This window comes from Lithobates pipiens, unplaced genomic scaffold (genome assembly GCF_037356315.1).
Source record: "Lithobates pipiens isolate NorthernLeopardFrog02 unplaced genomic scaffold, aLitPip1_a1.2 Scaffold_30, whole genome shotgun sequence".
In the NCBI taxonomy this organism is placed as follows: Eukaryota; Metazoa; Chordata; class Amphibia; order Anura; family Ranidae; genus Lithobates; species Lithobates pipiens.
In genome coordinates this window covers 152563305-152590311 of record NW_027507791.1, presented here as the reverse complement: position 1 = coordinate 152590311, position 27007 = coordinate 152563305, and the positions used below count along the sequence as shown (strand labels likewise).

The window sequence follows — 27007 nt, the reverse complement described above, 5'->3', positions numbered from 1 at the left end:
GTGTCAAAAGTGTGCGATGTGTCCGCCATAATGTTGCAGTCACAATAAAAAAAAAAATATATATATATATATATATATATATATATATATATATTTACGCTTATTGCAATTTTTTTTTTTACCAAAAATATGTAGAATACGTATTGGCCTAAACTGAGGAAAAAAATAGTTTTATTAAATATTTTTGGGGGATATTTATTATAGAAAAAAAGTTTAAAAAAATGTGTTTTTTTTTTTTTTTTTTAAATTGTGGCTCTTTTTTGTTTATAGCGCAAAAAATAAAAACCTCAGAGGTGATCAAATACTACCAAAAGAAAGCTCTATTTGTGGGGAAAAAAGGATGTCAATTTTGTCTGGGTGCAATGTCACACGACCGCACAAATGTCAGTTAAAGCGACTCAGTGCTGAATCGCAAAAGTGCTCTAGTCAGGAAGAGAGTAAAATCTTCCGCGGGGTTAAGCAGTTAAGATGTGCATCCAAGAGTCTCTTAAAAATAGCCATACTCCCTGCTGCCACCACCGATTGTGGAAGAGAGTTTTACATCCTTATAGCCCTGACAGTGAAGAACCATTGCCTAGCGGAAGTGGCACAGGGCAGATGGAACTCCCCTTCTCGGGGGATAGTGTCCAACATTCTGGAACTCTGGGCTGCATTCCAAGCGCTACTAGCTTTTCATCATCTGACGTGGAAAGCTTTTGTGATGCTGAGGTTGGACAATAAATCCATGGTAGCCTACATAAGGAGACAGGGTGGTAACCACAGTGGGTCCCTGCTACGGGAGGTAGAGCCAATCATGAGCTGGGCTCAGAAGAACTTAAACAACATTTCGGAAGGCTACATACCCAGAATCCAGACTGTTCAGGCAGATTTCCTCTACCGAGTTTGGATGAACAAAAACAAGTGGGCTCTCCACAAAGAGGTGTTCGAGTGACTCTTGACCCTGGGGGTTTCCTCAGAAGTTGAACTCTGCACCTCTCCATGCAACAGAAAAGTGGGTGAAGTACTATTTGAAGTTCTGGGACTCCCAGGCCTACGGGATTAATGGAGGTTCCACAGGGCCTATGGCTTTCCTCCAGTGCCTGTGATTCTGCAGTTAGAACGGAGACTCAGAACAGAGAAGATGGAAGTGGTAGCAATAATCCCTTTCTGGCCCTACAGGCTGTGGTTTCCTCTCTTGACACTCTTCAGCTACCAGGACACAGTTCCCCTGCCATCCAGGCCAGATTTTCTCTCCCAGAGCATGGATCTAAACTCCTGTCCATCGCTCCTGCACCTCAAGGCTTGGTTCTAGAGAGGGGAAGGCTAGAGGCTCTAGGCTGTCCAGAAGAGGTGATCCCTACCCTCCTGAACGCTGGAGAAAAAGCACCAACTGGGTCTATGAGCAAATTTGGACCAGATTCTCAGATCACATATCTTCCAGGTCCAACCCATCTAGTACCCCCGCAATCAAGGACATTCTTAGCTTCCTCCATGCTCCGTGTGCAGGTGTCAGCCATCTAGGCGTTCAAAGGAGTATCTTGGGCCAAGCACTCCCTCATCTGCCAATTTTTCAAGGGGGCCATCAGAAGCTGAGGTTCCCCAAGTGAGAACTCCCTCTTATTCTAGAGTTCCTCTCCCAGCTTGGATCAGTTTCTGACAAACCACTCTCGATTAGAGAACTTACGCTCAAAACCATATTGTTAGTGGCTGTCACTTCAGCAAAAAAGAGTATCCGAAATCAGGGGCCTGGGTTCTAACTTTCTTTCCAGTTAGAGTGGTGCTTATCTCCATGTTGGGGGTCGAACCCTAAAGTGTCCACCATTTTCCATGAGAATCAAGAGATTGTGCTTCGCACCTTCAGATCAGCGGATAATCTGCACGCCATCCCCTTGATGTGGGGTACACTCTAAAGCAATATCTGGAAGCCACAGCTCCCTTTCGTCAAACAATTTTCCCTTCGTCCTTCTCCATGGGAAGAACAGAGGAATGCAGGTATCAGTCAGATCCATTACTGCATGGATCGTTCAGGCACTTCAATGGTCTTATAAAACGAAGGGCTTGGCTCCTCCGGAAGCAGTGAAGGCGCATTCAACATAGAGCATTTCAACATCTTGGGCAGCTTCACGTCATACTGCTCCTGAAGTAATCTGCAGAGTGGCGTTCTGGTCCTCGATCAACACGTTTATGTCCCATTACTGTGTTGAACCAGCTGCCTTAACCAGTGTCAATTTTAGTTTGCAAGTACTGTCGGTTGACTGTGTTAAATAAATTTTCTTTGCTCAGCATTTGCTCACCCGGGTGTGTACAGCAAGTTATCTCCCACGCGTATGCTGCCATGGAGTCGGTCAGGAAAACTGAAAATTGCCTATCAAATACTTACAGTAATTTTCCTTTCCGGATAGATTCCATGGCAGCAAGAATCCCCTCTCAATGCCTGGCGTAGACTAGTTAACACGGCCCTTTATGGGAGAGGGATCCTATAGGGTAGTTATGGAGGTGGAGCAAACACACATGTATGCTGCCATGGAGTCTATCAGGAAAGGAAAAATACGGTAAGTATTTAGTAGGAAATTTTCCATTATCTGGAACAGGATTTAAAGTCCACTGACACAGGGCCAGCCTTGTGAGGGGAAGCGGAAGCGATCTCCATACCATGCAAAGAAAAGGCTATAGTCACCTCTGAGTATAGACTTTCAAATATATTTGGTAAAATACAATAAATGGCACTCACATTTGGAAAGACAATAAAAGGCACATCATAAGTAGCAGATGTCCGGTAGTGTGTGGATCGCCCTGGTCGGTGCTGAGAGCCATCTTTACCACTCTTATGGATGTTGTGGTCGGGCTGGATGGTGGTGTGCTTTACAAATGAATGCGCATTCCTACCATCCCTTTAGTGTACATGCTCCAAAACATGGCATGAGCACACCAGTGACATCACAACCAGCGCTGCGGTCCAGGGAGCATTCCAGCCCTCGGTTTTGGCTCTCCTCCATCACACCACCATCCAGCCAAAGATGACTCTCAGCACGGACCAGTGTGACCCACACACCACATGACATCTGCTACTTATGATGTGCCTTTTATTGTCTTCCCAAATGCGAGTTTCAATTATTGTGTTTTACCAAATATATTTTAAAGTCTACACTCAGACGTGCCTGTATTTGGACACAGGCACAATTTTAGATCTTTTCAGGTATTTACCAAAATATATTCAAGCTATAGATATATAATGGATTTGGACTAAAAGTGCACACACTCAGGTTTAATTTGAGGGTATATACATCCAAATCGGGGGAAGGGTTTAGGAATTACAGCTCCTAAGAATAGCCATCTCCCCTTTTTCAAGGGACAAAAAGTAATTGGCCAATTGAATCAAAAGCTGTTCCCTGGCCAGATGTGGGCTACTCTGCATTCTTTCTTCAGTAATTAAGCAGGTAAAAGATCTGGATTCTAAGTGTGGTATTTGCATTTGGAATCTATTGCTATGAACCTACATCATGAATTCAAAGGAGCTGTCCATGCAAGTGAAACAGGGCATTGTAAGACTTCATTGTGTGGCACTGATGGGTAGCATGGATGGGCACTGATAGGCACGGATGGGCATTGATAAGTGGCACTGATGGGTGGCATGGCTGGGCATCACTAATTTTTATTGTGCCATAGAGGTGCCAGTCAGTGCCCATTTGTGGGCACTGACTGGCATAGATTTTCACATGTGGATGGCCACGGGGGATGTATCTGGCCATCCACATTTTAGGAGCTTCCCTGGCGATCCTGGCGGCTTCCCTGGTGGTCCAGTGTGGGCATCCGAGAGGGGGCTGCGCTGATAAACAATTAGCATAGACCCCCCCGTCAGGAGAGCCGCCAATCGTCTCTCCTCTACTCACGCCTGTCAGACGTAAGTGAGGAAAAGCCGATCATTGGCTCTTCCTGTTTACATCAAGATCAGCCGTGATTGGACACAGCTGATCACATGGTAAAGAACCTCCACCGGAGGCTCTTTATGGAGATCGGTGTGGCGGTGTGTCAGACGGACACACCGCACCACTGATCGCCGTGATGCGCGCCCCCACGGGAGCGCAGTGGCTGTTATCCTGCAGGACCTCATACAACGCCCAGTCAGGATAACACAACCACCGCCCAGCCATCATTCCACTATAGGCCAGGCGGGAAGTGGTTAATAGCCATTCAAACCCCTTTTTGTCAACTTGTGTACATGTTATCTGGCCAAAATCACCAGGGTATGTAAACTTTTGATCAGGGCCATTTGGGTTGTTTCTGTTGTGATTAGGGGTGCAACGGATCGTCACTAATCGGTGATCCGAACGGGTCACCGCAGTCTCGGCCTTAGGAAAGGCCGCGGCTTCGGCCTAGCTCCGAAGCGGCGGCCATCTTTCTACACCCAGGACGTTTACAATGTGATCGCTCTGTCAAATGATGGAGCAAGCTTGTCATGACGTTGGTTCCTCTACCCCCTCTCTGTACTGATCTGTACAGTGGAGGGGAGAGATCGGATGGAAGCAGCGCTGTGGTCTGGATCTGTAGTGCCCACAGCGCTGCTCTGTGACAGCCATCCCTCCATACCCTGCCAATACTCTGCGATACCCTGCCAATACTCTGCGATACCCTGCCAATACTCTGCGATACCCTGCCAATACTCTGCGATACCCAGCCAATACTCTGCGATACTCAGCCAATACTCTGCGATACTCAGCCATACTCTGTACTCGGTAATACCCAGCCATACTAGGCGATATGTGGATATTACAGAAGGGACTATATGGTGGTGGAATTTTCACAGGTTTTTGCAAATTCAATTATTATTCGCTGATCCGAAAAATTATCCGATCCGTGACTCTGATCCGAGGAACGATCCAATGTTTTTTTGATCCGTTGCACCCCTAGCTGTGATTATGACTTAAAAAGAGTAAACACAGATGTCTGATAGTAAACGGCTTCAGCCAAACACTAACCATGATTGAAAGAAAAATGTTATCATTAATATTCTCTGAAAAATGGCCAAGAAATCAAACTCTACCAGGGTATGTAAACCTTTTGAGCATAACTATATATATATATAGACACACACACACATATATATACATACATACACACGTTACTGTGTAGAAGTGTAAAGAAATGCTGTAAAGAATGCTTTATAAAATATAAAATTAAATTATTTATTTTTATAAACTTACAAAATTCAAAGTGAGTAAAGAAAAGAAACAAAAATCATTTGGCTTCAAACCAGCATCAATTCTTCTAGGTACGCTTGCACACAAATTGTGAACAAACTTGGCAGGTAGGTTGTTCCAAACATCTTGGAGAACTAATCATAGATCTTCTGTGGATGTAGGCTGCCTCAAATTTTTCTGTCTCTTCAAGTATTCTCAGGCTTTATGATGTTGAGATCAGGGCTCTCTGCTGCCTGTTCTTCTTTGAGCTGAAGTTTTTGATGACATTGGGGGCCATTGTCCTGCTGCAGAATACATTTGGAGCCAATCACACACCTCCCTGATGGTATGGCATGATGTATAAGTATCTGTCCATATTTCCTGTACATATGCCATTTTGCTGCACCGCAGTTCCTATGTTTTTGTGCGCAGGAAATAGAAATAAGGCTAAGTGACTCAACTATGCATGAAAACATAGGAACTGGGATGCAAAAAAAAGGCAGCAAGTGCTCTGGACTGATGAGTCAAAATTAGAAACATTTGGCTGTAGCAGGAGGCACTTTTTGTCAGCATTCAGCAAACCTAATGGGCTCCTAGTGCTATACCAATCACTCTTCTATAATCTAATTTTTTATTTACAGGAGATTACAGTAGGCTAATATCAAGTCATACTCGAGTATTTGCACAAGTTGCATTTTAAAATGAATTTTGTTTAACAGATTTTCTACCGCAATATATTTATGAACTGCAAAGTGGTGGACTGTCATTTTCCTAGTGCCATTAATATACAATAGAGAATATACACAGAGATGACCGTTGCGCCCATTAATGGCTGTGAAATGCCAGGCACAGTGTACTGAGCAGATTCAAGTGGCTATATATGATATGATTGTTGTGATGACTTTCTCCTACGCAAACCACCTTTCAGCGATCCCTGAAACTCCATCTCTTTAGAGAAGCTTATCCTGCCTCTTCCTAACAGCTAAGCTATTTTTTCTTGAATAGTATTGCAACTACAATGCCTTCCTTCATTTTATAAAGCACTGCTTAAAGTGCTGGCGCTGTATAAATCCTGTATATAATAATAATAATGACCAATCACAGCAATCCCTCCCCTTCCTCATACAATGCAGGGATAACAGGAAGTAGTAAATCACAATAAATGATAAGGCACCTAAAGCTGCAGTAATATGGATTTTCACTGAGACCTTTTTTTCTTTTCTTTTTTAATGATTCCTTTCACCTACTCCTGCCTTTCTTGCACATCTGATCTCCAATCTGTCTATTGTGATCTGTATATTAACCCTTATGCACATCTGCACATTAACCCCTTCATCTCCATCCTCCCCAGTGTATGTGAAAGGTACATTAAACCCTCACCTTCCCCTCCTCCCTCTGTGTATGACCTATACATTAATGTGTCTAGTGCCTCATTACCAATTTCCATATTTTAACAACTTCAATACCAGCATATTTGTTTATCTGTAAATACTGGTAATTGTGGCAAAAAATTAGATCCCTTTGTAGTGTCTTCTTTCCAAAAAGGGGTAATTTAGGGGTTTTTGTCCTCTTCTTTATTTGATCAATTTTATTACAGAAATAGGGGGGGGGGGACTTTATTATTTCCAAATGTTTGATCTTCTTTCCTTTATATACGATTGATTTATATATATATATATATATATATATATATATATATATATATATATATATATTTATTTATTTTAAACAGCGATTATTAAATAACACTAAAAGAAAGTTCAAGCTGTCAAAAAAAAAAAAACACAAAAGAAAGATTTAAGAATCATTTGCATACATTGTTGCATGACTAATTGTTAGTCAAACTACTGACACTAAACAATATCTTTATTCCCCAAAAAAAATCTACACACAAACAAACACTACTTAATGGCCTCCGTGTAACTTCTTCCTTAAGTGCCTCCACTTCTTTTCCCTCTCACTTCTGTTTGTTTGGAATGCGCAGTACACATCATTTGTGCTCATGCTTACTGCTCTATGCACACTACAAATCCCACAGTCCCTAGTCCATCTTGCAAGTGAGAGTATTCACATTCCTACTTACAATGGAGACCATGGAGAACAAACAGAGCCACCTTCTAGCAAGTCTGATCACAGCAGCATAAAAAAAAATAAAAAAAATTTGCAAATTTGGAGAACATACTTGAATAGAGCCTATGCTTATGGCTAATGCTGGTGCTCCCCATTCACTGTAGCAAGAGCCCATTACAAGTTCCTGCAACATTCAGAAGTGGTGCAAGCCACGCAAGGGGCAGGACACAAGATCGGTGAGCTGAATGATGGAAAAGAAAAACGAGCAAGCAGAGCACCAGATGCGGTTACTGGAATAGGCCGCTCAGAGATCAATTTTATTTTTAGGTGTAGGCTTTATTGAATCCCTACATTCCTTTAACTGGTGTATATGAAATCTGCCTTTGCCCCCAAGACTTTACATTCCTTCAAACCCTTCACACAGATGGAGTGTTAACCCACTGTATAAGAGAAAAACATCATGGAGTAAACATGAGAGAAAGTTATGCAGAGCCAATTCACTAGTGGGCTTTCCTAGAAATCTAAGAAATCAATGGGTGATACAGACTTTCATATCCTACACATAAATAAAACAACTAGAAAATAATACTATAAAATAAATAATACTATACTTAAAGAATAAGGTTACATTAACTGTAGCAATTAAATAGTACTTACAATGAAGGGTCCTGGACTAAATCCTTGAGATTTATGCCACTCCGATCTTCTGCTAGATTCCGAAAACAACTGTCACTTACTGCAGAAAAAAAAAAAAAGAAAAATGGTCAGTTATCTGATTATTTTAATTAGACAACTCAGATAAAGATGTGCTGTAAAATAAATTTTTCATTTACAGAGGATGAATCTTATTAAGAGATCTTTTAGTAAGTAAGAAAAAAAGTCAACGTCTTGATATTTTAAAAGATTTTTGTATATGCATAACTTGTAATTATTGGACACAGTGTTCCTCATATTTTCTTACTACACATGTAAGCTTGCTGTGCTGTTTTTCACAACAAAAGTTCATAGGTAGGAACTTTCTATGCTATATTTTCTTAGCAGTAATTGGAAAAGAGAGTAATTCCAGTGTGACCCTAGATACCTACCTCTAGAGCTTAATCTAAACATCTCTATATTGAATACACTGTCAGGGTTATGGAAAAGAAAATATGTAAAAATGTGAATCATTAAAAATTAGTCTTTTTAAAAAGTCCCTGGTGCCCTACCTGCGGCCGGCAGTCCACATAAGGCCCTTTGGCACTTTTTGTACAGCCTCTGCAGATACTAATCTGTCTTCCCGATCGACTTGTTACAGCGGGCTTATGTAATATGTCTCCAGTCTGACGATCTCCTGAAGCATGTCCCTAGTCTTCAACAACTCCTATAGCATGTCCACAATCTCTGACCATCACTTGCATCATACCTACAGTCTGACCATCTCTGGTTTTATGTCTGCAGTCTCTGACCATCTTTAATATCCTGTTTGCAATTTCTGACAATCTCTTGCATTATGTCCAGTCTCTGAAATCTCTTTAATCATGTCTGCAGTGTCTGATCGTCTCCTGGATTATGTCCATAGGTCTTGAACCATCACCTGTCCACAGTATCGGACAATCTCCTGTGTTATATCCACAGTCTCTGACAATCTCTTGCATCCATAATCTGACTATATTCTGTTGTGTCTCTGCTGTCTCCGATATTTATGTGTGGCCTTTTTGAGATGTCAGGGTTACACCCGATTATCAATGTAGATGTTACCTATGTGGATTGACGCTTATCGGCTTGGCTCTCCTCCAGCACTGTCAGCGCAAGCAAAAGACTGCCAATAACCAAGAAATCCTGTTTACACTGAGATCAGCTGTGATTTGACACAGCTGGTGACATGGTAAAGAGCCACTGTAATTGGCTCTTTATCACGATCTGTCACAGACCCCTGCTGATGTGCGCCACAGGGGGGCACAAGCGTGATTACAGAAGGACGTCAATAGATGTCCTCCTGGAAAAGTGGAACTACGCTGTAGCTGTCATTCAGCTATAACGCGGTCAGGAAGAGGTTAAACTAAACAATACTAACTCAAAACTATTCACTTACTGAAAGGACAATGTACCTGCACTTAAAATTAGAAGAACCCTGTTAACATCACATACAATCACTGTCACCATGACACTGAAGGCAAATCTTTTTTCAACAGAGCCCAGGTAGCAGTTTAACACAAGAAGGGCTCAAATCATTTCTCATTTAATCCAAAAGAAAAAATGAAAAATACGATTTTGGCTGAACATATTTTAATAAACCTAAATCTAAATTTAAATAAACATTTTTGCACAGTAGCTTTAAATCTAATATACAGCTTTAATCTGTGCACTAGAGTTTACCAGTTGTGGATCTTGAGTGTAAAAAGTCTGCTCCCAAAAAGGTTTAAAGGATAACTAAAGGTTCAGCTTTAAAAAAACAAACATGTCATACGTACCTCCTCTGTGCAGTTGGATGGCCCCGATCCTCCTCTTCTGAGGCCCCTCAGTGGTTCTCCTGGCCCCTCCTCTTCTACAGTACCCCGTTGGAGAAGCAATCTCCATAAGGGCACCTGTGTGGGCATACTCCCATGTCCTACTGCTGTGTCCTTTGACACAGACAGCAGGACTCAGCTCTGCCCCCGACGCCCGCATCATTGGATTTGATTGACAGCAGTGGAAGCCAATGACTGCACTGCTATCAATCTATCCAATCAGGACCCAAGGGTCTAGCTCCTGCAACCTGTCCTGAACCATGATCTGTGCAGTAGAGACTCCTGCATGGTGGAAAGGCTTGAGTAGATTAAAGGCTTGTCCTCTAATTGACACAAAGTAAGCTCTACATCCACATACTGTATGAACAAAAACTAACAGGGATTTTTCAATTATTTATGCATCAAATGTACTGTACAACTATAAGGATATGAATGTAAGTTAGTTGCTAGAGGGAGAACATCTGTAGTAATCAAGGGTGGAAAAGGATATAGGGATCCTAAAAGATCACAATAGCATGCTATGCCAAGCTGCAATAATCTTGGTTAGATTAGCATGCAATTAAAAGGGTATTTACTCAAGAGATGAAACAAATTCAACCACTTTACAAAACTCTGCTTAGTCTACATCTTGAGTATGTGGTCCAGTTTTGGTCACTGACCCTTAAGCCACAGACAGAATGTAGAGCGGCATCAGCTGGTTCAATAGCCCGTTATGTTGATGAGGTTTCACCAAAAAAGGTATGACGATCGGGTCCCAATCAGCACTTTCAGCAAATGGCTGAGAGTGCTGACTGGAGTGTTCGGACACTGGGCCATCCCCCTGTCACAACAACAGCACAGCAGGGGAGTTTTCTGTACTAACATCAGATAATCGGATGATTAGTACAGCGGCTCCTCCTAAGCAGTCATTCTTTTTTTGTTTGTTTAGCCTTGCTGGGTTGAATTTAAGTAAAAAATGGTGGCGTGTGCTAGACTTTATACAAGATCTGTTTGAAATGGACAGAGTCCAGAGAAGGGCAACAACGAGCCAAACAACAAAGCTGGACGAGAGGCAGTTGAATCTTAACCGCTTACCGACTGGCTCACGCCGATATACGTTGGCAGAAGGGCAAGTACAGGCATATTAACGTGCCCTTTAAGAAGCGGTTTGCAGGCGCACGTGAGTGTGATCGCGGGTCCCACAGACGTGATCGTTTCACGGAGAGGAAGAACGGGAAAATGCTAATGTTAACAAGCATTTTTCCTGTTCCGCATAGTGATACTGACACTGATTACAGCTCCCTGTAATCGGGAGCGGTGATCAGTGTTGTGTCACACATAGGCCCTCCCCCCAGTTAAAATCACTCCCTAGGACACACTTAAACACCTACAGCGCCACCTTCACTGCCAGTCACATTTTCACAGTAATCAATGCATTTTAAATTGCACTAATCGCTGTATAAATGTGAATGGTCCTGAAATCGTGCCAAAAGTGTGCGACTTCGCCTATGTCTGTCCGCCTTAATGTTGCAGTCACTATAAAAAAATCACTGATCGCTACAATTACTAGTAAAAAAAAATTTTTGTTATAAAAATGCCATAAAACTATTCCTTGTTTTGTAGACGCTATCACTTTTGCACAAACCAAATGCTTATCGCCCTTTTTTTTACCAAAAATATGTAGAAGAATATCAGCCTAAACTGAGGGAAAACAATTTTATATTTTTTGGGGATATTCATTTTAGCAAAATGGAAACAAAAATGTTTTTTTTTCAAAACTGACGCTATTTTTTTGTTTATAGCGCAAACAAATAAAAACCGCAGAGGTGATCAAATACCACCAAAATAAAGCTGTATATGTGGGGAAAAAGGACGTCAATTTTTTTTGGAAGCCACGCCACACAACCGGGCAATTGTCAGTTAAAGCGACGCAGTGCTGAATCGCAAAAATTGCTCCGGTCTTTGGGCAGCCAAATGGTCTGGGGCTTAAGTGGTTAAAGTGGAATTTCACCCATAAGAGAAAGTGCCATTTTTTCGCTTCCTTTCCCCCAGAAGGCTGCGGGGACCATTCACAAAGCAGTGTGGCACAGACTGGCGAATAATCTTTTATTATCTTTTATTAAAAGTCAGCAGATTCAGTATTGTTTTGTATTAACAGATATATAGTTTGCTCACTTGGTCTTTAGAAACCCATACCCCTTTCACATAAACAAATCTAAAACGTTCTTCTTGGGACCATAGGAGATATGAAAGGATTGCCTTCCCCTGAAATGTATCTGCCCTGATAAATATATACTTTAGGTTACAGTAGAACTGGAAGTAGACCCTCAGCAGATGGCAAGTGGTCGAATTCAGTGTGCTGTATACAATGCTGCTGAGGTGAAACAGCTGGACCTAATTCCCCAAGGCTCAATCTGTCCTACCCTACAAAACAAGCAGTGTTCATTTTCCATTAAGAAAAGTTAGTACTGGCTGCATGATTTTTTTTTTTTTTGAAGACAGGTATACTTTATTATTTTTTTTAAAAGGTGTTTGTTTTGGATTTTTCCCAAAAAATTAAGAGGACTTGCAAACATTAATGTGGCTGCATGTGACAATGCATTAACTGAAATAAAAAAAACTTCCATTTATAAACACATTCGTGCACACGCTCCTATTCTCCCCTCTTGCTCTTTTCCAAAAGGGGTTACAGACATAGTAAGACAGGTTTAAAACACAGCAATCAATTATCAGGAGTGGTCACTACAACAAATATTAGCATCCTGGTCCACCATGGTTGCTGCATTTTACACATACATAGATATTTTGAGGACAGGCTCTATGTTAATTCTATATTTGGGTAAAATTTCATTTTTTTTGTCTTTAAGACGTGTGTGACATGAGCGGAATGTGATTTTAAAACAACGAGATTATTTTTATTCTGATAAAGAATTTACCAGTAGTGTTCTTGCATGAGTGGGGGAGAGTTTCCAACCAGACTTAGGAGACAGACACTTCACAAGCATGAATATGAATTATGTTTTTTGAATTATCGTCAGAGCTTAGTGAATGAGGTGAATGCAGTTAAGGTGTAAGGGGTGAAGGTCGGCTAACTTCCATCACGCAATCATATCCAAGAAAAAATGCAGGTATTTTTGTTTTCCTTGCACATAATTTGGTATTCTTTGTAAACTAAAATTTCATCACATTCACTAAACTCTGGAGAAAATCCCAGTTCAAAGTGCAACTTCTCCCGCAAAGTGAACAGCCTATTTGCCTTTAGTAATTCAACCCCAATGAGTTGTGGAAAGTTATAGCCTCTAGTAAAGAATGCATTTGAAACAAGCATGTATGGATAGGCGAACCAAACCCCTTCCACATCTCACAGGCTACCTTTAATATCAAAGAAGTGGAATGCATTGAGGATGCTCATCTGTTGGTCTGCACTCTTCCCTAAGTAATGTATTGCTTTCAAATCTGTGATTTTCCAACAAATAATTAATATACTACTCCTATGAATCCATTATTGTTTTTAAGGGTTAATTTTAGGATGGGGGTATTGTTGTGTCTTAGCACTTAGAGTACTTACACTTCTTCCCATTCAGTAGTTACTATCCCCCTGATTAAGCCCTGCTGTGGGTGAAACACGTTGGGGCATGGCTACAGGAGGGAGTGAGCGGTGTGCTGTCATTGCAAAAAAAAAAAAAAAAAAGAGTTGGAGTGTGTGGGCTTTTATTTGGATGGTGGACTACAGCAGGTACGGATACACAGACAAGTCTAGAAGAAATAAAAGAGTCAGAAAAGACAATATAAGTTAAGATTTTTGTAAATTTGAGCGTCAACGATGTGTATATTGTGTTGTATAATTGGTGTGAAAAGTTGCACTGTGTTTTTCTGCTGTCCTTTTATTGAACACGAACCACAAGGCCAACACTTTTTCCACCACGTTATTCTGTTAATTTATGTAAAGAATCACCGAAGGTTTGGGTGCCTGTGGTTTGCAAGCAGTTGTAAAAATAGAGGTTTTTTTTATTTATTTTTTGGAAATTATTATCCAAAAGATGTTTTCTTGAAGGCATGAGGAAAGTTTGATATCGAGAGTGCCAAACTGGGTTGGCATTGCATATCTAAGATATTTATTGGTTAGCAATATTTGTCATTAGCATTTGCCGCATTCACGTTCTCAAATATAAGAAATATTTCATCTTTACACACTTGAGATAAATATTTCAGTTATGCCTTTACCCATCCAGCACCTGCCATCTTGGTGGCCAAAGAATTTCTTTGTTCTTTGGTTATTTCACAAATGTGTGATCTGTGATATGTAAATAAGGTTAGACAATGCTTTCTTCAGCTTTTACCCTAAGTTTTGCAGAAATGGCTATTGTGGTGGCAGCCAGATAAAGTCAGTGGCCATGGGTGCTGGGGATTAAGCAGTCAAATGAAAGGGACCTTGGGGGCTAAATAGAATTACAAAATTTACAGCTGGTCAATTCCTTATTAGACAACAAAGTCTGGATGGCGGACTTCTTAATATGGGTTTGGATCAGGTTCCAAATAAAACAGGATACTGCAGGCTCTATTTCAGTGTGGGTAAGGGGGAAACTCAGAAAATAGAATAAGAAATCTAAGTAGGTAGACCATTTTTATTAGATTTATTCCTTAGAAGGGAAGATTATAACCTGAAGACAGGATTTTATTTCTGATAACACTGGAGTGATACTCAGTGGCTTTTGCTAAGTCGTTGACACCAAGATATTTTACATTGCCTGGTAGTTGGAGATGTGAGATATAAAAATAGGATTAAAACAGTTTACCTGTAAAATCCTTTTCTCTGAAGAACATCAGGGGACACAGAGCCATAGTAGTTACTATGTGGGTTATAGGCCACCTTCAGGTGATGGACACCTGAAGGGGGTTCTGGGTAAAAAAAAAACGTAGAACAATATCTTGGTTTAGATAAAAATCTGATACTACCGTTGGTAAAAAGTTATGATGAGCATACAATACTACCTCATCTTTGTGAACAAAAACAATATGGCTCTTTACAAGAAAGAGCAGCCAGTACTGATACCCTTCTAGCAGCAGATATGGTTACCAGCAAAAAATCGTTTCCTTGTCAAAAAAAAGGACCAAGGGAATATTTTGTATTGGCCCAAAAAGTCTGTTTTGTAATGCCAAAACTAAAATCAAGTCCCAAAGGTTCAGTGGGTTACTTAACCGGAGATTAAGCCGAATTACCCCTTGAATAAAGTTATGGACCAAAGAATGCGAAGCAAGTGGTCGCTGAAATAATACCAATCAGACCAAGACTTGTCCTTAGAAAGCACTCAAGGCTAGCTTTATTTCATACCCCATCTGCAGAAAAAAAGACTCTACCTCGACTTATTTACCGGGGTGCAGTTCCTGGTTTCATACCAGTAGACTTATGTTTCTCAGACTCCATAATACTTAACCATGGAGGGTGGCTCTGCATAAACCAAGGTAGAAAACTACCAAACCTGACAGCCCATGCTTCTTCAGAGTGTGGGCCTTAATAGCCAAATCGTTAAATTTATCGTTTGCAAGGTAGGATGGAACTTCGGACCTTGCGAGAGAATGTCTGGCCGTGAAGGTAGGGTCCATGGGTTCCCTGCTGCCATCTCTACGATCTCTGCATACCAAGATTTCCTGGACCCCGCTGGGGGTCACAAGAATCAACGACTTCCCTTCCTGCTTGATCCTGTGAAGAAGTTGTGGATGCAGGCAGAAAAGGAGGGAAAGCACAAATCAGTGAGAACCAATTCCACAGGAATAGCAAGGCATCCGTTCCACATGCTAGCGGACCCTTTGTTCTTGACACAAAGTTGTCAATCTTTTTTGTTGATCCTGGACGGAAACAGATCTGTGTCTGGGATCTCTCATCCTTGACATATTGACTAGATGATATGGGGGTGAAGGAGTCATTCTCCCAGGAAAAACTGCTGGTGACTCAAGTAGTCCGCCTGCTAAATTTCTATTCCTAGAACAAAAACTGCCGATAGGCAAAGTACATTGTTTTCTTCCCAAGATAGGATAACATTCACCTTTCTCTGGGCTGCACAACCTATTGTGCCCCTTTGGTGATTAATATAAACAAATTGCTTCCTAGCAGGACAATATCTTAAACTGAACGTTCAGGCCCTCAGAGCAAAGTGTTCTGGCTGAATTTTTAAAATGTTAATGGGCCATTCTGATCTTGGCCACTTCTCCTGGACACCTGCCTCTTTTAGTACTGCCCCCAGCCTAAACAAAAAAAGGTTGGCATATGATGATACTATTCCCCAGGTAACTAAAAGAATGATTTTCCCCTTCACAGATTTTTGGATGTTAACCATAAACTGAGGCTGCTGGAACTCTGTCCAAGTGGAACTGGTCTAAGGCTGGATTCACATTTATGCAGTTTTAGTGCTTTTTGCATTTTGCAGATTTGAACTAGAGTCCATTTACCATGGTTTCCTATGGAACACGTTCTGTAGCGCAAATCTGCAAAATGCAAAAAGCACAGAAAATGCATAGGTGTGAATCCAGCATAAGTGGTGAGTTAAAAACCAGAGTTTAAAACAGGAGGTTATAACAGGGGTCATAGTACCTGTGTAGTGTGAGTACCTGAGTGTTGTCTGAGTAGTGTGTGTGGATCGTTAGTACTTGTGTATTGTGAATGGTCTGCGAGTGCACATAGTTCTGCGAGTGGTCTGTGCATGCAGGTAGTTCCGGGAGTGGTCTGTGAGGTACATTGAGCTACACCAGAAAGGCAGAGGGAGATTAGGGAAGTAAACAAGTGGCTGAAGAGCTGGTGTAGTAAGGAGGGGTTTGGGTTCCTGGAGGACTGGGCCGAATTCTCAATCTATAACTGGTACTATAGAAGGGACGGACTGCACCTAAATGAGGAAGGTGCAGATCAGCTGGGAATGAAGATGGCCAAAAAGTTAGAGGGGTTTTTAAACTAGGCGATGGGGGGGCCAGAGGTAGAGATAGTCAGCACGGAACATATTCTGGAGGGTAGTATTGGGGAAATTAGTGGTAGGTTTTTACCAAAGCACATAAACCCAAGGTAAGTATAGTAGAAAGTCCTAGTTGCGATCTCGGAACACCCAATAAGAGGATAATATGCGACCAGTCTAAACTACATGGCATGTTCACCAATGTCAGGAGCCTTGCGGACAAGATGGGTGAACTAGAAATACTATTCCAAGAAGAGGATTTGGATTTTGTGGGAATTTCAGAGACCTGGTTCAACAGCTCTCATGATTGGCTGGCAAACATTCAAGGGTATACCCTTTACTGCAAGGATAGAGAGTGTAAAAAAGGAGGAGGGGTATGCCTATATATCAAGAATAATGTACAAGTGAATGTGAGAGATGACATCACTAAGGGATCTAGGGAGGAGGTGGAATCCTTATGGGTAGAGCTCCAAAGGGATGAAGCTAAGAGGAAAATAATACTGGGAGCATGCTATAGGCCCCCTAACCTGAGAGAAAGGGGAGACTGATCTGCTACCACAATTTGGATTAGCAGCAAGGATGGCAAGTGTTATCATAATGGGGGATTTTATTTATCCAGACATAGACTGGGTGGAGGGAACCGTGCATTCATCTAAGACTCGCCAGTTCCTATATATCTTGCAAGACAATTTTATGGGTCAGATGTTAGACGCACCAACTAGAAATAAAGCATTACTGGATCTACTAATTACCAACAATACAGATCACGGATGTGGAAATACGGAGCAATTTAGGGAACAGCGACCACAGGTCAATTGGCTTTGTATAAATCACACAAATAGGAAACATAAGGGGAACACAAAGACACTGAATTTCAAAAGAGCCAAATTCCCTGAACTACGAACCTTACTAGAAGGCATAAATTGGGATAAAATCTTAGGAGCAAAGAACGCAGAGGAGAGATGGGTTTGCTTTAAGAGCATATTAAATAAGGGCATTAGCAAATGCATTCCATTGGGTAATAAATTAAAAACAGTGATCTAAAGTCCTGGATGGCTTAACTCCAATGCAAAAATGCATATAAAAGCAAAGGAGAAGGCCTTCAAAAAATACGAGGTTGAGTGATCATCATCATTCAGAATGCAACAAAAAAAATGTAAGAGTGCAATAAGGACGGCTAAGATAGAACATGAAAGGAGAGCAAAAAAAAATCCCAAGAAATTCTTGAAGTTTTTAAACAGTAAAAAAGGGAGGACAGACCATATTGGCCCCATAAAGAATGAGGAAGGACATCTGGTTACAAAGGATGGGGAGATGGCGAAGGTATTGAATTTATTCTTCTCGTCAGTCTTCGCAAGGGAATCGGGGGGGGGGGGGGCTTCAGTAATCAAAACTGCATAGTTCATCTACAAGACGAATCACAGGAAGCACCTCCATGGTTAACAGGGGACAGAATTAAAATTAGACCTGGGAAACTGAACATTAATAAATCACCGGGACCAGGTGGCTTGCACCCGAGGGTACTAATTGGTACCATTAAATTCGGCTTAAAAGACACATTAAATAGATCAGGCTGCCTGGCTAGCCCCAGCAAGCACCTTAGACACTGGCGAAAAAACTGAGATACTCCCAGTAGTGGGAGGGGTTATATAGGGAGTGCACATTTTAACTTAGGGCGTGCCAGCGTCCATCACCTGAAGGTGGCCTATAACCTACATAGTAACTACTATGGCTCCGTGTCCCTTGATGTACAATAAGAAATTAGGGCAGTTTAGGCACTATTGGAAATGCAATCAATTTTTCTCAGCCTACCTTCATACTGGACACTTTACCAAAACTTTTCACTGCCCCTACCAAGCTCTGTAATTATTTGTTTGAGCTGTTGAAATAAACGGCATTGTTTGCATATAAAGTCATTATTTTCTTCTATGCAACCCCAATAAATATCCCCAATCCTGGGGAAATATTTAATGGAATTTGCTAAAGACTGGATAACTTTAGGGGGTGTTCTTTTTTACCTGTCTTATTTCCCATGGCTATGTTATGTTGCCTTTCGAAAATCCCATCAAACATTTGCCCAAAATTAGGGATTTTCAATTCTGTATTACATTAACAGAAAATAATGACAATCAGTCAGTATCCCATACTACAAATGTTTACATCATACATGTCAAAATAAAAAAAAGCATTTTCCTAATGATTCAAAGTAATATGCTGAAATAACAGCATAGATGACTACTTAATTACATTTATATTTTAGTGTAGAAACAAATCTAGTTTCCCATTAGATGCATTCACTTTTTTTTCCTCATGGTTTGGACAGACATTTAAAACAACCTTTTACAACTGGATTTCATCTTGTTTTGGCATCCAAATGTCTACATGATATTATTGATTTTGCAAAGGTTAAGGTCTTAATTCCTGCAGGGAACACAACTTGCTGAGTTGTCATGCTCATTTTTTCTCTGATAAAATAAATACATCACTGCCTGTTACATGTAGCCAGTTTAAAGGGTAACTTCACATTCGTGGAAAGAAATGAATAAAAAATAAATAAAACAGCAAATACAATTGCTACACAGGACATGTGGTAATTCAATGTCATTAAAATCACCTTTCTATTTCCAACTGCAGCACTATAATTTTCTGTAAAAGTATCCAAAATGGCAACCCGAAGCATTCTGTACACAGATGGTATACAGAACCATCCCAGAAATGTAATTTTCTGCTCAGATAACAAATAAAAAAAAAATTGCAGTAATGTACAAGTCAGGTTTTAGGCATCCTCTGCAACAAAAAGGTCATCAGTTTAAAGCTGAACTCTACAAATAAACATTAAACGCTAAACAAATCAACATTGGTGAAGTGTGTGTGCCCCTCGAGTCAAAACTGCAAGGATATGTAGAACTTTTTCACACACCCCAGTGCAGTGCAGTGATCGTCGGACAGTTCCAGCTGGAGTACTGAGATCACATGCACTTCAGCTCCTCCATTCACAAAACAATTTGCATTCTTTGCAATGAATGCAAGGTGCACTGTGATTGAAGGAAAAGCTAATGAAAAAATCACAATTCTCCACTCCAATAAATTTTGACTTCTTGTCAAAATTACCTAATTAACTAATTTTTCTGCACTTGAGATTCCATTCTTTTAAGTATTGTATATAATGTTAGAGCTGCACGATTCTGGCTAAAATGAGAATCACAATTTTTTTGCTTAGACGATAGATCACGATTCTCGAGGCGTAACATCATCTTTCACATTAAAACAAAAAAATTGTGCTAACTTTACTGTTTCATTTTATTTTATTATTTATTAAAGTGTATTTTTACCAAAAATTGCATTTGAAAGACCACTGGGCAAATACAGTATGACATAAAATATTGCAGCAATTGCCATTTTATCTCTGCTAAAAATATTTATATATATATATATATATATATATATATATATATATATATATATATATATATATATATATATAATGTTTGGGGGTTCCAAGTAATTTTCTAGCAAAAAAAATATTGATTTTAACTTAAGAAAGAAGTGTCAGAAAAAGATTTAGGCTTCATGCACACGAGACGCAGATGCAAACGCTGCTGGACACATGTTGAAACCGGCGTTTAGAAACGCGCGTTTTGCTGCGATTTTTACCGCGATTTAGCGGCGTTTTACCGCGTTTGCGTCTAGAAGCCTTTAGTTAAGCTATCATAGACCCTCCCCAGCTCAAAAAAACAGTATTATTAACTATTTCAGCAATTTTGTGAGACCAGAGTGAGTAGCAGCAGCTGTGAGAGCTGCAGTGTACTTGTATTTAGCGTGTCACTTGCCACGGCACCTGCCACAAGTTGTGGATTGTCCACTTGCCACGTCACTTGCCACGTCATCTGCCACAAGTTGTGGATTGTCCAACTGCCACGTCACCTGCCACAAGTTGTGGATTGTCCACTTGCCACGTGACTTGCCACATCACCTGCCACAAGTTGTGGATTGTCTACTTGCCACGTCACTTGCCACATCACCTGCCACGTCACTTGCCACAAGATGTGGATTGTCCACTTTCCACGTCACCTGCCATGCCACCTGCCACAAGTTGTGGATTGTCCACTTGCCACGTCACCAGCCACATCACCTGCCAGAAGTTGTGGATTGTCCACTTGCCACACCACTTTCCACGTCACCTGCCATGTCACCTGCCACAAGATGTGGATTGTCCACTTGCCACGTCACCAGCCACATCACCTGCCACAAGTTGTGGATTGTCCACTTGGCACATCACTTTCCACTTCACCTGCCACAAGTTGTGGATTGTCCACTTGCCACGTCCCTTGCCACAAGTGGATTGTCCACTTGCCACATCACTTGCCACATCACCTGCCACAAGCTGTGGATTTCCACTTGCCACGTCACCAGCCACATCACCTGCCACAAGTTGTGGATTGTCCACTTGCCACGTGACTTGCCACATCACCTGCCACGTCACTTGCCACATCACCTGCCACAAGTTGTGGATTGTCTACTTGCCACGTCACTTGCCACATCACCTGCCACATCACTTGCCACAAGATGTGGATTGTCCACTTTCCACGTCACCTGCCATGCCACCTGCCACAAGTTGTGGATTGTCCACTTGCCATGTCACCAGCCACATCACCTGCCACAAGTTGTGGATTGTCCACTTGCCATGTGACTTGCCACATCACCTGCCACATCACTTGCCACGTCACCTGTCACAAGTTGTGGATTGTCTACTTGCCACGTCACTTGCCACATCACCTGCCACGTCACTTGCCACAAGATGTGGATTGTCCACTTGCCACGTCACTTGCCACATCACCTGCCACGTCACTTGCCACATCACCTGCCACAAGTTGTGGATTGTCTACTTGCCACGTTACTTGCCACATCACCTGCCACGTCACTTGCCACGTCACCTGCCACAAGTTGTGGATTGTCCACTTGCCACGTCACCTGCCACAAGTTGTGGATTGTCCACTTGCCACGTCACTTGCCACGCCACCTGCCACAAGTTGGGGATTGTCCACATCACCTGCCACATCACCTGCCACAAGTTGGGGATTGTCCACATCACTTGCCACGTCACTTGCCACATCACCTGCCACGTCACTTGCCACGAGATGTGGATTGTCCACTTTCCACGTCATCTGCCATGCCACCTGCCACAAGCTGTGGATTGTCCACTTGCCACCTCACCAGCCACATCACCTGCCACAAGTTGTGGATTTCCACTTGCCACGTGACTTGCCACATCACTTGCCACGTCACCTGTCACAAGTTGTGGATTGTCTACTTGCCACGTCACTTGCCACATCACCTGCCACGTCACTTGCCACATCACTTGCCACGTCACTTGCCACATCACCTGCCACAAGTTGTGGATTGTCCACTTGCCACACCACTTTCCACGTCACCTGCCACAAGATGTGGATTGTCAACTTGCCACGTCACCAGCCACATCACCTGCCACAAGTTGTGGATTGTCCACTTGCCACATCACTTTCCACGTCACCTGCCACGTCACCTCCCACAAGTTGTGGATTGTCCACTTGCCACGTCCCTTGCCACGTCCCCTGCCACGTCACCTGCCACAAGTGGATTGTCCACTTGCCACATCACTTGCCACATCACCTGCCACAAGTTGTGGATTGTCCACTTGCCACATCACCTGACACAAGTTGTGGATTGTCCACTCGCCACGTCACTTGCCACATCCCCTGCCACAAGTGGATTGTCCACTTGCCACGTCACTTGCCACGTCCCCTGCCACAAGTGGATTGTCCACTTGCCACGTCACTTGCCACGTCACCTGCCACAAGTTATGGATTGTCCACTTGCCACGTCACATGCCAGTCACCTGCCACAAGTTGTTGATTTTCCACTTGCCACAAGTTATGGATTGTCCACTTGCCACGTCACATGCCAGTCACCTGCCACAAGTTGTTGATTTTCCACTTGCCACGTCACCTGCCAGGTCACTTGCCGCATCACCTGCCAGGTCACTTGCCACGTCACCTGCCACAAGTTGTGGATTGTCCACTTTCTACGTCACTTGCCACTTCACCTGCCACGTCACTTGCCACAAGTTGTGGATTGTCCACTTGCCACATCACTTGCCACCTGCCATGTCACTTTCCACAAGTTGTGGATTGTCCACTTGCAATTGCAATTGTTTAAAATATTTTTCTAATGGTTTTTCATCATTTGCAATCATTTTTTAGATTTTTAATGTAAAAAAAAAGGTCACTTTTAAAAACGCATATAAACGCAAACGCGGCTAAACGCGGTAGCGGTGTTTTGCCGCGTTTTACCGCGTTTTGCCGCGTTTTGCGTCTGAAACTTGGAAATTTTTGCTTCTGAACGCATTTTTTTGCTTCTGGAAAAACGAGATTAAACGCAACTGCATAAAAACGGAAAAAAACGAGACTGTGTGCATGGACACATAAGATAACATTGAATGAGTTCAGGGGCAGTTGAAAAAACTGTCCAACTGCATCTGAACGCGCGTTTAACTGCGTCTCGTGTGCATGAGGCCTTAGACTTTAAGTGGTTAAACTTCCTGCATTTACAGGTGGTTGAAAGCTTGGCAGGCTGCCCAGATTATTTGTTTACACAAGAAGTTCTATCCCTTTGACCCAAGTAGTAAGCATTAGTTACAGTGTTTCAAGTTCTAAACTTGGCAGACTGCCCAGGATGCTTTCTTTTGACACTTGTTTATATGAAAGAAAAGCCTACTCTCAGCAGGAGAGATCGTCGGGGGAGGGGGGGGGGGTTTGGGGGGGAATCGAGATTGCGTTTTTGTAACGATTAATCGTGGAGCTTTATATAATGTTTCTGTAAATCTTTCAATTATGTATATATTTTTCTTCTGTTATGTTACCCTATTAATTTAAATGCCCTACATCTCCTATTATTTTACATTGGTTTTAGTATAAATATAATTTCTCCTGTTTTAACTAATTATGGCCATGATTTACCATTCCCAAATTTATCATGATTTATGATGTATTGTGTTTCAGCCCTGATGAAAGGGGATTGTTGGCCAGTCTTATTTCTAACAACAATACATGAGTCTTCTGGACATATCAAAACAAAATGGCACATCCCCAAGAAGAAGAAAGAAAGGAAGAAAGGATGTGAAACACTGCACACATAAGCCAATGATAGGGTACCAATATATAATCTTATATGCCCAATCGTGTATGTAAAATGTTTTAGAGGTCTATTTGTTGGTGAAATTGGACAAAAATTATGCCAGTCAATTAATCTACACAGACTAACAAAACTGACTTACCTATAGCTGCAAATCTCTTCGTTGATTCATGTATAAAATGTATTGGTCTTAAAATAGTCATACACTTTGCAAATTTTGGCAGGTTCCTAATCAGCTGAAATTTTTTTTAGTGGGCAGTCCAAAGGGCTCCCTCCCACCCAGAAGGGCGATTCGGCCATCAGCACCATTAGGCCTGTTACACATGATACTCCTCTGAGTACCAATTTTTGCAGCCCGCTCCTTTTTGTATGTATTTGCACACATTTTCACGCAAACTTATTCTCGCGTTTACAATAAGTTAATGGTATTTTGCTGTAAATTAATGACCCCAAAAAAAACGGATTTTTCAATTTTTTTTACTGGAGAGTACACAGTGTTTGTTTACACACACCTCTGTGCATAGACACTTTACAATGAATGATTGATAGTGTGAAGGTGTGCTGATTCTAAGTAAAGGGTGGGAAAACCAACAGTGGTATTAATATAATGTACAATAAATTTGCCCAATGTGAACACAATAGGTAAATTGGAAACAAGTGTGTGGTCTGGACTGACCTGTAACACACATGGGTAGGCAAAATATCTTAAAACTGTATGCGCATAATCAAAAAAAAAAACAATGCAATCTGAAAAGGAAATAAAACTGACACGAGTATATGTATCTATCAGCAGTCTCTCTAAGGTTGTGTGCTGATTCACAGCTTAGGAATGCATACCTGTCTACCAAATGTCAGAGATTCACAATGGACAACAGCTCCCAGCAGACCCGAATGGATGTGTAAGCACAGACACTGATCTGCGGCTGATAAAATGGATTCCTCTAGGGCTCAAGCGGATCCCCGATTAACAGCTCGTGATGGATAATAAAAATTTTGGAGGACTGATGCATTATCTTTTTGATAAAAAATCTATTCATTTTAAATGGCACTTAAAAATGTTGCAGCAAAAAATTGTTACGGCCACCTGCAGTGTGGACCGTGCTCTCCAGGCGTTAGAACTGTCTCCTTCTAACGCATTTCCCCTAAAGAAATCTCCAAACCCAGTTGACACCTCCATAAGGCCGTGGCACATTTGGGACTCAAGATAATTGGATGTGTTTTCAATTCAGCCCATTCACTCTGCCAAATTTGATTTGCTTTTATATAGACTTTTTGTAACCTTAGAAAGACTGCTGATATATTTTCTCTTGTCAGTTTTTTTTTCCTTTTCGGATTGCCGTATTTATCGGCATACAATACGCACCCCAAGTTTAGCAGGGAATTTTAAGGAAAAAACGTACATTTGAGGCTGGGATCACACTGCAGCGATGCGGGAACGCCGCGAATCCGCGGCGGGTTCCCGCATCGCATGCCTTCCGGCGGCAGTTCACACTGCCCTATGCGGAATGCTGGGAGTGTCAGTGAAATGTTAATGACACCCCAGATCAGTTCGCATATCGCAGTGCGATCTGCAAACTCGGACAGGAATCGTATCGCATGGTGTGAACACCCATGCGATCCAATTCTGCTGCGGACCAAAAAAAGGGTCCTGTGTGAGTTTGGGGCGGGTGCGATGCGAATTCAGCCATACTATCTGTATGGCTGAACTCGCATCGCACAGAGATCGGATGTGATTTTCACTGCAGTGCGGTGCGAATCACATCCGGTTCTCGTAGCCGCAGCAGTGTGAACCCAGCCTAATTGCTCATCAATGCAGCCTTATCAGTGTCATTTGCAGCCTTATCAGTGTCATTTGCAGCCTGGTCAATGCAGCCTGCTCAGTGTCATTTGCAGAATTGCATTGCAGCCTTGCTATTTAAAAATGATGCTGCTGAGATACAGAGCAGATGTCCTGTGTATCTCCGTAGCTCTCGGACATTTTTGGCAGCTTTTGGCCGCTCTCAGCGGCTTTCGCCGGCTCACGCAAGACTGTGAGCGTCCGAAAGCCGACGAGAATGGCCAAAATCGCTCGAAAGCCGCTGAGAGGCTCACAATTGGTGGGGGATCGGTGTATAACACGCACCCACGATTTTCCCGATTTTAAGGGGAAAAAAGTGTGCGTTATACGCCGATAAATACGGTATATACACGTGTTTGAATTGCATTGTTAATTTTTTGATTATGTACAGCTTTAAGATATTTTGCCTATCCACGTGTTGCAGGTCAATCCAAACCGCACACTTTTTTCCAAATTACCTATTGTGTTCACATCGGGCAACATTATTGCACATTATATTTATAACAATGTGGGTTTTCCCACCCTTTACACAGAATCAGCGCACCTTCACATTATCACTTTTCATGCCTGGTACTCAGGGTTTTTCAGGTGCAACAGACTTAATGAAATGAATAGTCAGCACTTTCCTTCACCTACACACACAGAACATTACAATGAATGGGCTGTATTTTAGCTCAGTAAGAAAACTAAGCTGTACTGAGCTTTTTCATGCTACAGTGTGTGCAAGAGGCCTTAGTGTGGATGGAGGATCCTGTTTTTTTTATTTTTTTTGCTGATCGAAATAAATCTAATAGTTAATGGTTATCTTTAACCCTTTCACTGCCAGGTCTGTATGGAGTACAGACCTACAGCAATTCTTACAGCTGACCAGGTCCATAAACCATACGGACCTCATTCCTCCTCCCGCTTTGAGTTCATGGTAACTTCATTGACCATAAACCTATAAAAAGAATTGTTCAGCATCAAGGATCCTTGAAAAAAACAGTGTAATCTGGTGAAACATTTCGGAGTTAACATTACGACAGAGAGGTTTCCTGCATCACAGATTATGTATTACTCCACACCCGCGCATGCACAGTTGACCAGCTGAAGCTAGGAGGAACTATCTCGTCTGAGGAAATTTGACGGTGGCCTGGATGACCCTATAATGTTATAGCCTGACGGCAGCCATTCACTGGAGCTCTACAGACCCCCGTAAGGCAAAAGGACATATCGGACGACACCATACAGCTTTTGGTTAGCCAAAACCAACCTTTTGGAGTTGCTGGTGTATATGCCCAAAGCGTGATACCACTGCCTCAAAATGGTCAGGTGAGCGGACCATTGGTCCTTAAAAAACTTGACTCCTTTTTTTCCTTGGCGTGCAAT

General features: G+C 41.9%; 1 protein-coding gene across 26 annotated transcripts in view; it reads right to left on the bottom strand.

Annotated features, from left to right (window-relative positions):
• GPHN (gephyrin) overlaps nucleotides 1–27007 on the bottom strand; it is a 935903-nt gene that overhangs the window by 702602 nt on the left and 206294 nt on the right. For all 26 annotated transcript variants that reach the window (XM_077464979.1, XM_077464987.1, XM_077464985.1 and 23 more), the window contains exon 2: nucleotides 7884–7962. In XM_077464979.1, the coding sequence (XP_077321105.1) occupies nucleotides 7884–7962 (79 nt within the window). The remainder of the gene's footprint in view (nucleotides 1–7883; nucleotides 7963–27007) is intronic.